The following is a 15,620-nucleotide window of genomic DNA, read 5'->3' as shown; positions in this document are numbered from 1 at the left end:
AATGTTTTATTGACAGCTAAGAGAGAGACGGAAAAGATGTTATCGGAGTGGTATCTGTATCAAGGGTTGCAGGATCGGTATTGGTATCGAGCCATCCCCAGCTTTAACCTGAAGATTAAATGTCTGCGTTCTCCCCATCTCTCATTTCTCCTTCATCTTCCTCTTTCCAGACCTTGAGATTGGCTTTAACGGCTCTCATTCTTTTTTTAGATTGAGAACCATGTGCTACACACACACCCACTCTCCTCTGCCTCTCCTACATCTACTGCTCCCAATTCTTTCTTTGTTTCCTTCCTTCCTCTTCCTCACTTTTTCTTCCTTTTCTCTATTCCTCTTCCTCTCTCTCTTTTTCCTCCCTCTATCTCTTTTTCTCCTTCACTCACTCTTGCTGTCTTGTGTTTTCACTCCTAATTTTCATGCTAGTCCTCTTTTCCCAGCATCCTCATCATGTTTCACTTTCACAGCCGCCCACTGGTCCTTTCAACGTCTTCCAGCTCCACCTGCAGTTTGTGTGTGTGTGTTAATGTCTTGAAAGAGTGTGTATTTATTCCCAGATGTAGAATAAATTAACCAGCGCAGTTTCACACATGATCGGCCACATGACTGGTGGCGTAGTTATGATTAGATGCATAATAGCCTTATTTCCGCTTTATGCACTGTTTTGGGGGTAAACTCTGCGTAATAGTAAAATGTGCAACATTCCACCCTTAGGAACCATGGAATAAAGACTGTGATTAGTTATGTGTATCATGGTTATAGTGTATGTCAGTCAGACCCTATTAACTTTTTTATGATTTGAGTACACACCAAACACAAATTCATTTTGGGTGACTAGATTACATACAAAGTCAATGCAAAGACACAAACTCATGCTGGGTGGTGGTTTGCCATGAAAACATGCGCTATTTGCCTCAAACGCGTCTTTGCGCAAGATGCAAATATTCAACTGAATATTTCCATTTCACCATGGAAGAAATGGTGGTAAGTACATTTTCAGATTTTTTTATGAAAGTGGAGTAATCCTTTAAACCACGTAAACACATTGAGTGGGGTCTTACGCCGATTATGCTTAATAAACTGATAACATGTGGGGTTATGTAAACGCGTAAAACGGTTTTCTTTTATCGGGGAAAGCCCATAAACGGCATAAGCAAAAATCGATTGGCCCAGGTAGTTTTTTTTTCATTACTCCGATTTTGCGTGGCATGTTTGTAAAGACTTTAACCAGCTTTCTCACGGTTTTGTCCATGTGCGCATGTCTCCGCGTTTGAAAGATAAACGTCACACGCGGAAGTAAGTGCATTGTAACGCATAAAAGTCTGCGCTCGACTAAAGCAGTTTGCAGAGAAACTTTGAAAATAAAAGCTTATGTTATATTTACAGGTTCTGCAGGCATGAGAAGAGATACAACAGTACAGCTTAAGACAGATATGCCGTTGGATTTTCGAACAACTATTATCAACTATAGGCGGTGACGTCACCAGTGTTGGGAAAGTTCACTTTCTACATGAACTAGTTCAGTTCACAAATTTTAAAATCAACTACTTCAGTTCAAAGTTCATATTTCAAAATTTTTTAGTAGTTCACAGTTCCAAAAATGAACTCATTTATAGTCTTTTTTCCCGATATTATTATTTTTTTAATTATTGCCATTATAGCCCATATAGAACCACAGACAGCAATTATTTTATCAGTTTTAACACTGAAGCTAAATGCGTCAGATTTCATCTTCATATCCAACTTTAAATCCTTATTCAACCAGGGTAGGGTGGCCATTCGTGCCAGTTCCGCCGGACACGTCCCAAACATGTTTTCGGGTTCGTTCTCCGGAAGTCGCGTTGCTCGACCGCATACGTCATCGAGGTTCTCACATTTCAGTTAAAAATACATTAGAACATTAATATTTATTTATTTTAAGACATACAATCATTGTAGTTTATTCTTACCTTGAAATGTAACGGTTGCTTTTCTGAAATTAAACCCAAAATAGTAAACCTTGATGACGTATGCGGTCGACTAACGCGACTTCCGGTGAACAAAGCCGAAAACATGTCCGGGACGTGTCCGGCGGAACTGGCACGAATGGCCACCCTAAACCAGGGTTTACATTAGCATTGACTGTCTTAATTTTTGTATTTGTATTTGAAAGGCTAGCCGGGTGCTTCAACAGGGTTTTCCGGGGGAGAAGTGCTGCGAGGCATCGCGTGTAGGACAACTCGCACGTGCACGTTAAATAGCATGAGCTTAGTCATTTTCAAGTCTATTTCAAGATCCAGAATATGCGTTAGCAGCCTATGTTAATGATCGTAAACCGTTTGGGACAAATATGATTAATGTTAAACTATGTGAGTGGGGCGGCAGGGATTTCAGCAGCGTCCAGTGCGTCACCTCCATGCTGCTCTTTGTTTTGATCACGTATGGAGCCATGAAACGCGGGTGTTGCCAGATTGGGTGTTTTTTCCGCTTACACATTAAGGCCTGTTTACGGTGGGTTTTAGTCGGGTTTTCGCCTGGAAGACTCTATAGAAATCTGGCACCCTATTGAACGACGTTAAACTGAAAGAGCGTGTCGTTCACAAGCCCCAGAATGAACGAGTTCACAGTAACGTTCATCAGGCAGTAATACAAGTACGTTCAGTAGGTTCACGTTCGCCCAAAATATGAACGAGTTTGTGAACTTTCGTTTGATGAACTCGTTCAGGGACAACACTGGACGTCACTGCCTGAGAGAAACCTGACAAATCTCCAAGTCCCATGTAAACGCAGTTGTCTGCATAGCCGGCTTATTAATTTGCATGTAAACGCATGAAAATAAGCAGATTTTTGCTAGTTATCCGCTTATTGTGTGCATGTAAACGCGCTTATTGCATTACACCAAATACACTAAATAACTTTCTTTTTAGCAATGTCATAGGGTCTCTTTAAAGTGTTTCTTTGCTGGCTTTTGACTCACTTTGTATTGTTACAATGTTAGTAGTTACATGGACTAATAAGTTTATTTCATTTCTCAGAAACGTAGTCTAAACTACAGATTTTAAAATTGCATTTCCTCACGGTATACCCGCTCATACAACGCCAGATTGGTCTTTTTTTCCAAATTAACTGAGAAAAGAGCAGATTTTTTTTTTCTTTCTATTTTGACTTAAACACTGGGTTCATGCTCATCCAGTTTGAAATCAAGTCTACTAAGATTTTCCATTGCAGTTTTAGCCACTGCCACAACGCTCTGGATACTTGACTGGAATGTGACAAACCTCACCCTGCTAAATGTGTAGACTTTAAATTTATGCATCCAAGTCAATTCCATATTGACCAAAGATTTTGCTAAAAAGTGTTTCTTACTCAAGCAAGGTGGTTTTTGACTTTGGTCAAGCCTTTTCAATAAGACTATACTGGGAGTGGCTTTGGATGGTGACGTGCATTTTAGGTTTTCGTTACGTACTTATTTGGCCAATTCAAGGACATCAGATTTGACTTTTGTTTTCCCTAGAAAGTAGCACAAATTTCTTTTTTATTTCTTAAGGAGAACATTTTATTGGAATTGTACTATTGTGAAGTACCTTTTTAAAGGCGGGGTGCATGATTTTTGAAAAACACTTTGGAAAAGGGAGTCCGGCCGACTACCAAAACACACTTGTAGCCAATCAGCAGTAAGGGGCGTGTCTACTAACCGACATCATTGCCTGGGGTGCGTATGTGTGGGGTGGGTTTATCAAAAGAAGGTCCAGATTCTATTGGGGTAGGTGCGTGTTTGTTTAGGTGATGTTAAATGTCAACATTGGCTTTCAGAGATCATGCACCCCGCCTTTAAGATAAAGCTGCAGTGTTAAACAGATTATCGAAGTATATCGGCTGAGAAATGTAGTCCATGGGATGCATACCAATACTGGAAATGTTTATTAACAACCAGATGGTAAAATATGTTAATGTATCTCTTTATATTTGTTTACAATCTCGTTCTTAATTAAAGACCATGCAGATGGCCTAAAATGGCAAAACATAATCTACACTCGTTTAATATAAACGGAGAACACTGTAACTAGGGATACACCGATAGGATTTTTTTTGGGCCGATGCCGATTTAAACAGAAAAATTCTGGCCGATGCCGATATTAAACACTTGTATAAAAACTATACAGTTGGTCTATTAGCTAGTTTATTTCTGCATCAAATTATTTTTACTGAACATGGATTTTATCTAATTAACATTCAACTGACCAACATAATAAGAGAGACACAAATTAAGCTAAAACAAATACAATAAGACAACATGACAACCTTTAAAGGAGGTTTTTGCAGTTCAGCAAGTTCAACTTTTTTTTTTTACATATAATGGATTTCTTTAATAAACATAAATAATGCCAGTGCTTTTGCTTTAAACAGAGTATAAATATTGCTCCTTCAAAAAAAAGTTGGACTTCTTTTCCCCCACTAAAGTGCAGTCGGTTTCGTTTATTGTCTAAGACATTTGAGCCAGCTCATCAAAGGTTTTCTGTCGGTGCTTAAGTATAGTGCACACCAGAACATTTAATCATTTTAATTGAACAACAGACATGCAATTCATTGCCTTTATGCGGTTAATTAATAAACAATCGGTATCGGCCTTTCTCATGCTATTGCCGATATGCCGATGGTTTCAAAATCATCAAAAATCGGCCGATAAATCTCGCCGGCTGATACATTGGTGCATCACTAACTGTAACAATCATATAATGATTCCTGTGGTTTAAATTATTTTTCATTTAATGTGTTTTACAGTAGATGATATCTCAATTTGTACAGTTAAAGTTATCAGCCAAATAAATCACAATAAAATTATGTCTGCTTAGAAGTTTCCTGAGTAGCCTTGTGAAGAATAAATGAAATAAAATGTTTGGCGATAAGTGATAAAATTAATTAGCCTGTGGTTTTCAAGCTACATGTTTAGATTTAGGGCTGTGTCACCATTAGATTGGTTTGAACACACCACACAAAACGGATCTTGGTGTGTTTGTTGTTCAGAGGTGTGACTTTACTTTACTTTTCTAAATAAGCAGACCTCGCATTTTTACCATTGTATGATCAAATAGGCAATACAGTTTCATAAGATCATAAAGATGAGCTTGGGATAATAAAGGGGCGGTCACACTACACTTTTCCATTGACTTCCATTCATACGCATGCGAATGCGTCAGACCAGAAACACAAGCTTGTGCAAAGATTTTCTGTATTTTGTAAAATTCATACATATGACCAAAAGAAAACCAGTACAATGTGACCTTTCATCTTTACCAAAAACAAAGATAGACAAAGCGTTCCCCTTCCAAATTTACAGTATTGTCCGAAAAATATTCTCATGGTCAAAGAGATAAGATTCATTAGATATTTCATGAATTCCATTCATACATAGAAATTAAACACCTTGCTGTTATATTCATTAGATTTTTACTGGTTAAATCATCAGAAAAGCACAAGTGAGTTGTACAACTGATGAAAATATGGTTGCTGTACTGAGTACTGAGACTACTGAAAATATACTGTAACTGTACTGATGATCACTGCATTCATGTTTTGTGTCTGATGAATCATCGATGATTTCTCCACACCACCCAAAAATAAAAGTAAAGCAAAGATACACATGTTTGGGGAAGTGCTGTGAGAGGTGACCCCATTCCATAAAAAGAAGAACAACAAAACCATCACATCCTGTATTGTCACGCATCTCTCCCCTTTAAAACACAGTCAAACAAAATCAGCATTTCATGTACACAGATATCTGAATCTGTTGACCATGTAACATGTTTACAGGGATTAGACTACTCCTATACTAAAATAAATGTAGGAGCTGGCCAAACTTGCACTGACGCATCTTAAAATACATCCGTGCCCTTTGTTTTGCCTCAAAATGCACACAAGTAATGTTTTTAGTAGGGATGCACCGATACCACTTTTTTGGAATATGAGTACGAGTACTTTAATTTCAGTACTTGCCGATACCGAGTACTTAATAAAAAACATGATTTAAATTTACAGGTAACAGCTTTAGTCATATAATTTAACAAAAAAAACAAGGGACTAGTTTTCCAGTTTGTTGTAAACTCTGCCTCTTTGGACAACACAAGAGGCATTAACCCCTTGCACCCCGCTCAAACAGAGACATTTCTCAGACCGTGGTATCGATCCCTGGTATCGGGGGACTTTTAACGAGTACGAGTACTTTAGAAAATGTGGTATCGAGGCCGATACCCGATACCAGTATCGGTATCGGTGCATCCCTAGTTTTTAGTAAGGCACACTGCAAAAAAATTATTTTCAAGAAAACATTTTCGTAGTATTATTTTTTTGATTTCAGTAAAAGTATCTAAAAATTCTTTAATTAAGATGCTTTTTCTTGATGAGCAAAATGACCCAAGAAAATAAAAATAGTTTTTAGACCAAAAAGATCAAATTTGAAGTGATTTTGTGCATAAAACAAGCTTGTTTTTCTTGAAAATAATTTTGTGAAACTCCCCCCTAAATGTTTTGATGCAATTTTTGTTAAACTTTGCACTTAAAGTTCCAGCTCACCCAAAAATAAAATTTAGTCGACATTTATTCATGGTTCAAAACCTGTATACAGCTTCTATAGAAAAACAAAAAGGAGATGTTTTCAGAAATATGTGACCCTAAAGATTTGGGCATGCATTATTTTCCCATGCCCAAATAAGGGTGAACGCACACAATCCAAACCCAACCGCGCCCAAGCATGTTTGACCTCCAAAGCTTGGTTTGTTTGACCTGTACCATGCCCGGAGGTGGGCTCGAGGTGGTTTATTTGGGCTTGGGTGAAGAACGCAATTGAGCTTGAGCATGCACTGCACAAAATGACTTTCTGACTTAGTATTTTTGTCCTGTTTTCAGTAGAAATATCAAAAAATTCTTAAATTAAGATGCTTTTTCTTGATGAGCAAAATGACCTAAGAAAATAAGTCTAGTTTATAGACAATAAATGTACAATTTAAGGAAATTTAAACTTAAAACAAGCAAAAATATCTGCAAATGGTGTGAGAAAAAATCTAAAAATAAGTTTTCTTTTCACTTCATTTAAGCAAAAATTTCTCACCCCATTGGCAGATAATTTAGCTTGTTTTAAGCACAAATACACTTAAATTGAATAGTTTGTGCCTAAAAACTAGACATATTTTTCTTAGGTCATTTTGCTCATCAAGAAAATACATCTTGATTTAAGAATTTTTAGACTGCAAGCGCTGTGATTGGTGTGCAAGAACCCCTCCCATCAGGTCTAAAAATCTGACTCACATTTCTTCCTTGGCATTTCCGCTTGCAGCCGTAAGAACAAATTTGGGCCAACTCAAACAGCAACAAAAGTCGCTGTCTATTTACCTCTATCACTGCTGGTCTTCTCAAATCATACACAACCAGCTTCTTCCTCTTCTTTTTTTCGGGTTTACTGGCCAAGCTGCTGCTTCTTTGGCTGTTGCACTGCTACTGTGGGTTACACGCATGGATAGTGCCTACGACGAAGCATAAGTATGAATGAAAAACGATGCGTAGAGGCTACGCTGTAGGACCTACCCAGAACTATAATGAGCCCTTATGCAATATGATAGGCATGGGGAGAGGGCTGTGTGTCATCGCGTCCCAAAATACCACAAACTTAACATTACGATGGGCTCCAGTGTGAGAAAGCGCTTTACTTCCTGTTAGGGCACGGATCAATAAAAGTACAGTGTGATGGAAAGGGAGGAGGGAGAGTAATGCTTGGGCACGGTTCAAGGTGCCCTAAGTAACTACCCCAGAACACCATAGCAACTACCTAGAACCACCTAGCAACCACATAGCTAGTCGTTTTCGGTTTTGAATATGTAAATAACCAGTAAATAAGTGTGTCTAAGCGCACCGTGTGCAGTGCACTTCCTCCTATTGCCTTATATTGATTTTACTTCAGCATTCCTTCAGTTGCTTCCTCTTCGGCTGTAATTTCAAGTTCCCTCAACGGTTATTTTTTCTACATGTTTAATGTCAGTCTAGGTGCATTTTCAATATTGTGCAGTTTTAAATGAAAAACGAATGTTTTTTTATTGGAACAAACGTTGCATATTTATACGTTCTTTGAGGTTTGCAGAAATGAAGAAGTAGTGATTTTGAAGACTTGCTGTAATGCGTATGTGTCAGACAGTTTGGAAATCTGTGAGTTTGCATAACATAAACACCCTTTATTTATTCATAAACCCATGATAAATGTTCTTTGTATTTAAAAATCCCAAATGTTTTCTGTGAAGATTAGGCTGGCTGGTAGAAAATTTGATTGACTTAAGTACTATTTTGCCTATGAAATGTCCCCGTAAAGTGCATAATTTAACGTAAGTGTAAATGTGTGTTTCAGGGCAGTGATGCCGGGCATGGTACTGTTTCGGCGACGCTGGTCAGTTGGCAGCGATGACCTGGTGTTGCCGGCTTTCTTTCTGTTTGTACTACACTGCATATGGTGAGTCTGCGTGCACGGTGTGTTTTTGCATGTGACGTTTATGCTTAAAAAAAATATTCAAACCTGTAAGAAAATGAGCTGCCAGGTCACAGCTTCATTGGAAGTCTTTATATGCAAAACAGCAACTGAACACAAAACTCAAAGTTTTCCCAGAATTGATAAATAACTGATAACCTCCAAAAAAAAAATTTTTGCAGATATTTTTGTGTGTGTTTTTTAGGGCATACAAAATACAAGTTTGTTTTTGCATAATTTATGTCTGTGCACTGTGTAATTATTTTGTATATATAAATACACACACATGCATGTACATATGTATTTAAGAAACATTTACATGTGTATGTGTGTGTATGCATGTGTGTATACATGTGTGTGTGTTTTCTTTTTTTATTTAGAATATTATATATAAATAAAAAATATATATACATAATAAAAAATGACTTGAGCTTAAAACACAAAAAAATGACTTTTTTAGTTACAAAAATATCACATTTAAGTGAACTAAAGAAATAATCTGCAATGGGGTAAGAAAAAAAATCTTGAAATAAGTTAAATTTTCTTAAACACTTAATTCAAGAAAAATTCATTGGCAGATTTTTTTTGGCTTGTTTTAAGCACAAATTCACTTAACTTTGATATTTGTTTCGTCTAAAAACCAGACTTATTTTCTTAGGTCGTTTTGCTTATCAAGAAAATGAATCTTGATTTAAGAATTTTTACATATTTGTACCGAATATGTAAAAAAATCTTGAACATTTTTCTTAAACACTAAATTCAAGAAAAATTCAAGAAAAATTTGCAGATTTTTGTGTGTGTGTGTTTTTTAGGGCATGCAAAATAAAAGTTTGTTTTTGAATAATTTATGTCTGTGCACTGTGTAATTATTTTGTATATATAAATACTCACACCTGCATGTACATATGTATCTAAGAAACATTTAGATGTATGTATATATGTGTATGTGTGTGTATTATTTATTTATTTAGAATATATATACATATACATAATAATTACGAACAATACACACACAAATATATTATGCAAACACAAACTTTTATTTTGTATGCGATTAATCGAGATTAATCTTTTGACAGTCTTAATTTTTGTAATTCAGAAAATTCCTATTGTTACTTACAAAAAATATCACATTTAAGTAAACTAAAGAAAAAATCTGCCAATGGGGTAAGAAAAAAAATAATTTTTTCACTTAACTTTGATATTTTTTGTCTAAAAACTAGACTTATTTTGCTTATCAAGAAAATGCATCTTGATTTAAGAATTTGTACATATTTGTACTAAAAACAAGACAAAAACACTAAGTAAGAAAGAGTACACTGCAAAAAATGATTTTCAAGGAAAAAAAATCTTAGTATTCAGTAGAAATATCTAAAAATTCTTAAATTAAGATGCTTTTTCTTGATGAGCAAAATGACCCAAGAAAATAAGTCTAGTTTTTAGACCAAAAATATCAAATTTAAGTGATTTTGTATAACAAGCAAAAAAAATCTGCCAATGGGGTAAGCAAAAAATCTTGAACATTTCTCTTAAACACTAAATTCAAGAAATATTTGCTTACCCCATTGGCAGATTTTTTTGCTTGTTTTATGCACAAATTCACTTAAATTTGATATTTTTGGTCTAAAAACTAGACTTATTTTCTTGGGTCGTTTTGCTCACCAAGAAAAAGCATCTTAATTTAAGAATTTTTTGATATCTTTACTGAAAACAAGACAAAAATGCTAAGATTTTTTTTTCTTGAAAATCTTTTTTTGCATTGTAGACACCAATTACTGTACACTTCAAAAAATAATTTTCAAGAAAATTTTTTCTTAGTATTTTTGTCTTGTTTTCAGTAAAAATATCTAAAAATTCTTAAATTAAGATGCTTTTTCTTGATGAGCAAAACAACCAAAGAAAATAAGTAGTTTTTAGAAGAAAAATATCAAATTTAAGTGAAACAAGCAAAAAATCTGCCAATAGGAGACATTTTTCTTAAACGCTAAATTCAAGAAAATTTGCTTACCCCCATTGGCAGATTTTTTTGCTTGTTTTAAGCGCAAATTCACTTTAATTTGATATTTTTGGTGTAAAAACTAGACTTATTCTCTTGTGTCGTTTTGCTCATGAAGAAAAAGCGTCTTAATTTAAGAATTTTTAAATACTTTTACTGAAAACAAGACAAAAATACTAAGAATTTTTTTTCTGAAAATCATTTTTTGCAGTGTAGTTTAATTTGCTCTTTAATATTAACATATACGCTTTAAAAGTTTGTTGGGAAGTGAAAACTAAGTGAAGATATCCATTTTGATTCAACCCACAACACTTGGAGAAGTACAGAATGACCTGCTGGCATCAACAGACTTTATTTAACATACTTGTGGTGTTGTGTTGGCAGGCTGGTGGTTCTGTCCGTGGTTCTCTTCGGGTTGCCGTACAGTTCGGAGCAGTCGTGTTCGGTCACTCTGGTGGACCATGGTCGCGGGTACCTCGGCATCCTGGTCAGCTGCCTGATCTGCGAGAGCGCCATCATGTGGCTGAGCATGAGGGGCAGCATCTTGTACACGCAGCCCAGAGAGGCGGTGCAGTATGTGCTTTACATACGGCTGGGTAAGACACACATGCACAAGGACAATAATGACATCATCACAGATATGTCTAAAAACAATAATGGAGGATACGATGTATAAAATTACCTCAGATTTCAAAACTGATAGACTGCTGAGACTAATGATGCATTAAACAAATGTAATTATTAAGTCGGTGTAAAATCATTTGCATATACATTTGAAAATATTCCTTCTCACTGTTGAATTTTTGCTTCTCTCTGCAGCCATCCTGCTGGTAGAGCTGGTGTATGCAGTGGTCGGCATCGCCTGGTTGGTGCAGTATTACCAGCCTTGCTCTGACATCACGGCCAAGAACCTCGCTCTGGGTAAGGCATAAACGAAAGTAAATCCTGTTATCTCCTAGAATGAATAAAAAATGTGCAATGTCTTGCATTTAAAGCAAAGATTTGAAACGTTCTGCAGAGACAAACAGGTGTAAACTAAATCCTGTACAAATTTTTGAAATTGCATTGCACTTCTTAATAACACGGTTCGGACGCATTCCTCAAAAATGAGCACGACTCGGTCTAAAGGGAGTGTGGCGTGTGGGACAGGCTTACGCCATAAAGCAGTCCAGACATGTTATAATCCCATGAAACCTCATGCAGACCTGAGAATTTAAAAGCCAGGCATTTGTGTCCTTGAAGCTGAAAACAAGCTTTCTGCGTTGACATCAACACGCCTGGTGTAGCTTTCTCATGTCTGTGATGAACATGAATCAGTGTCTAACGTTGTCCACCCCCATTCCATAATAACACTGTTCCTTCACTGTCTATATAAGACGCAAACTGACAAAGAGACATTTGGTTTGTTTTTAGCCAAATCTATAGGCGTCTGCTTGAAGTCAAATGAAACGTTCTTGCAGCTTGGATCGATTTCCTAGAAATGCAATTACTGAAAGAGACTGATTAAAGCGTAGGCCAAATGCATAAGTATAAAGTGATGGTGCCTACTACAGTAAATTGAAAACATTAGCTGACGGAAAATGTTTTTACAGGAATCGTGGCGTGTAATTGGTTAGTCATCTTCAGTGTGTTTTTCACCATGATGTGCACCTTTGACCCCACCGGACGAACTTTTGTGAAGCTGAAGGCGACACGGCGCCGTCAACGCAACCTCACAACATACACCCTCAGGTACAGTGTCTTATGATTGACAGTTATTAATAGTATTAAAAATGTAGGTTTGAGTTGCATTGTGTCTCCCTCTCTCTTTTAGACACAGACTAGAGGAGGGTCAAGCTAGCAGCTGGAGCCGGAGACTCAAGTTCTTCATGTGCTGCACAAGAGCAAAAGATACACAATCTGTAGGACCCAAACACAGATATAACAACACGTATATGCCAGTTATCACACTTTCACAACTGTTCTCAGTTTAAATCATTTTTTCTCAGGATGCTTATTCGGAGGTGGCCAGCCTGTTCGCCGAGTTCTTCCGGGATCTGGACATTGTGCCGAGTGACATCATTGCTGGGTTGGTGCTCCTCCGACAGAGACAAAGAGCCAAAAGATCAGCCATTCTGGATCAGGTACAAACTTAAACATTAATGATGGACTTATGGAAGAGATTATACTTATAATGCTATACGTTTTGAAAATCACGGTAAATACAAATTGTAATGCTGTACATGTGGGAAATTACCATAAATGCTAATTGTAAATACTAATTAGTACAATAAACACTAATTGTAATTCTGTACATGTGCGAAATGACCATAAACACAAACTGTATTACTGTACATGTCGAAAATTACAGTAAATACTAATTATAATTCTGTACGTTTTGTAAATTACTGTAAATACTAATTGTAATGCTGTACATATGAGAAGTTACCAAAAAACACTACTTGTAATACTCTACATGTCGAAAATTACAGTAGATACTAATTATAATGCTGTACGTTTTGAAAATTACTGTAAATACTAATTGTAAAGGGCTCGTTATATTCGTGCGTAGGTCCTACGGCGTAGCGCGACGGCGTAGGTTCCGCGTCGGTTTACATTTATACTTTTGCGTCGTCCTCCGCGTCGACATGCAAACACACCCGCAAACCGCTGGTAGGCAGTATCCACGGGGGTAACCACAGTAGCAGCGCGACCGTCACAGAAGAAGAAGCTTGGCAAGTTAACCCACAAACGAAGAAGAAACAGCAACTTGTTGTGTATAATTTGAGAAGACCAGCAATGATAGAAGTAAATAAACAGTGACTTTTGTTGCAGTTTGAGTTAAATCACTCCTCAACTTGGCTCATCTTTGTTTTCACCATCACAAACGGAAATACCTATGACGCAGTTTCTTTACCTGACGGGAGGGGTTCTGGTGGACCAATCACAGCATTTGCGGTCCGCGTAGATCTGACACGCTGTAAAAAAATTTTGAGGTGCGTGTCAGGCTACGCAGAGCTACGCACAGGCTACGGATAGCCTACCCATGACTACCCATGACTACCATGACTATAAATCGCCCTTAATGCTGTACATATGAGAAGTTACCAAAAAACACTACTTGTAATACTCTACATGTCGAAAATTACAGTAGATACTAATTATAATGCTGTACGTTTTGAAAATTACCGTAAATATTAATTATAATTCTGTATGTTTTGAAAATCACAGTAAATACTAAATGTAATGCTGTACATGTGGGAAATTACCATAAATGTTAATTGTAAAAACGAATTAGTACAATAAACACTAACTGTATTACTGTAAATTTCAGTAAATACTAATTATAATGCTGTACATTTTCGAAATTATCGTAAATACTAATTGTAGTGCTGTACATGTGTGAAATTAAAGTATACACTAATTATAATGCTGTACATGTCACAAATAACAGTAAATACAAATTGTATTGCTTTACATGTGCGAAATTAAAGTATACACTAATTATAATGCTGTACATGTCACAAATAACAGTAAATACTAATTATATTGCTTTACATGTGTGAAATTAAAGTATACACTAATTATAATTCTGTACGTTTTGGAAATCATGGTAAATACTAAATGTAATGCTGTACATGTGGGAAATTACCATAAATGTTAAAAGTAAAAACGAATTAGTACAATAAACACTAACTGTATTACTGTACATGTCGAAAATTACAGTAAATAATAATTGTAATGCTGTACATGTCACAAATATCAGTAAATACTAATTATAATGCTGTACGTTTTGGAAATTATCGTAAACACTAATTGTAATGCTGTACATGTCAAAAATTACAGTAAATAATAATTGTAATGCTGTACATGTCACAAATATCAGTAAATACTAATTATAATGCTGTACGTTTTGGAAATTATCGTAAACACTAATTGTAATGCTGTACATGTCAAAAATTACAGTAAATAATAATTGTAATGCTGTACATTTCACAAATTACAGTAAATACTAATTGTAATGCTGTCCATATGAGAAGTTACCAAAAAACACAAACTGTATTACTGTACAATGTCGAAAATCAAAGTAAATACTAAATGTAATGCTGTACATGTCGAAAATTACAGAAATTACTAATTGAAATGCTGTACATGTCACAAATTACAGTAAAAACTAATTGTAATGCTGTAGATGTGCGAAATTAAAGTATACACTAATTATAATGCTGTACATGTCACAAATAACAGTAAATACTACTTATAATGCTGTACGTTTTGGAAATTATCGTAAATACTAATTGTAATGCTGTACATGTCACAAGTGACCATAAACACTATTTGTATTGCTGTGCATCTGCGAAGTTACCGTATGCACTAATTGTAATGCCGTGCATGTGCAAAATTAACATAAATATTCATTGTTATGATGTGCGTTTGCGAAATTACAGTATACACTACTTGTAATGCTGGATGTGTGCGAAATTACCGTATACACTAATTGTTATGCTGTGAATGTGCGAAATTACTGTAAATACTAATTGTAATGATGTGCATTTGCGGAATTACCGTATGCACTAATTGTAATGCTGTATGTGTTCGAAATTACCGTATACACTAATTTTAATGCTTTGCATGTGTGAGATAACTGTATACACAAATTGTTATGCTGTGCATGTGCGAAATTACTGTAAATAGTTATTGTAAAAGTGTACGTGTGCAAAATTACCATGAACACTAATTGTATTACTATACATGTCGAAAATTACACTAAATACTAATTATAATGCTGTACGTTTTGGAAATTACCGTATACACTCATTGTTATGCTGTACGTGTGCAAAATTACCGTATACACTAATTTTAATGCTTTGCATGTTTGAAATTACCGTATACACAAATTGTTATGCTGTGCGTGTGCGAAATTACTGTAAATAGTAATTGTAAAAGTGTACGTGTGCAAAATTACCAGAAATACTAATTGTATTACTATACATGTTGAAAATTACACTAAATTCTAATTATAATGCTGTACATTTTGGAAATTAACATATACACTAATTGTAATGCTGTACATGTGCGAAATTACTGTAAATAGTCATTGTTAAAATGTACGTGTGCAAAATTACCATAAACACTAATTGTATTATTATACATGTTGAAAAT

General features: G+C 35.7%; 1 protein-coding gene across 2 annotated transcripts in view; it reads left to right on the top strand.

Moving 5' to 3' along the window:
• dagla (diacylglycerol lipase, alpha) overlaps positions 1–15,620 on the top strand; it is a 68,327-nt gene that overhangs the window by 13,321 nt on the left and 39,386 nt on the right. For both annotated transcript variants that reach the window (XM_065294242.2, XM_065294244.2), the window contains exons 2-7: positions 8,366–8,467; positions 10,863–11,074; positions 11,298–11,399; positions 12,071–12,209; positions 12,292–12,379; positions 12,467–12,601. In XM_065294242.2, the coding sequence (XP_065150314.1) occupies positions 8,373–8,467; positions 10,863–11,074; positions 11,298–11,399; positions 12,071–12,209; positions 12,292–12,379; positions 12,467–12,601 (771 nt within the window). In that variant the 5' untranslated portion in view covers positions 8,366–8,372. The remainder of the gene's footprint in view (positions 1–8,365; positions 8,468–10,862; positions 11,075–11,297; positions 11,400–12,070; positions 12,210–12,291; positions 12,380–12,466; positions 12,602–15,620) is intronic.

Source organism: Paramisgurnus dabryanus, chromosome 2 (genome assembly GCF_030506205.2).
Source record: "Paramisgurnus dabryanus chromosome 2, PD_genome_1.1, whole genome shotgun sequence".
Classification (NCBI taxonomy): Eukaryota; Metazoa; Chordata; class Actinopteri; order Cypriniformes; family Cobitidae; genus Paramisgurnus; species Paramisgurnus dabryanus.
The sequence above is the reverse complement of the archived record's forward strand: the minus strand, read 5'-3'. Positions and strand labels throughout refer to the sequence as shown.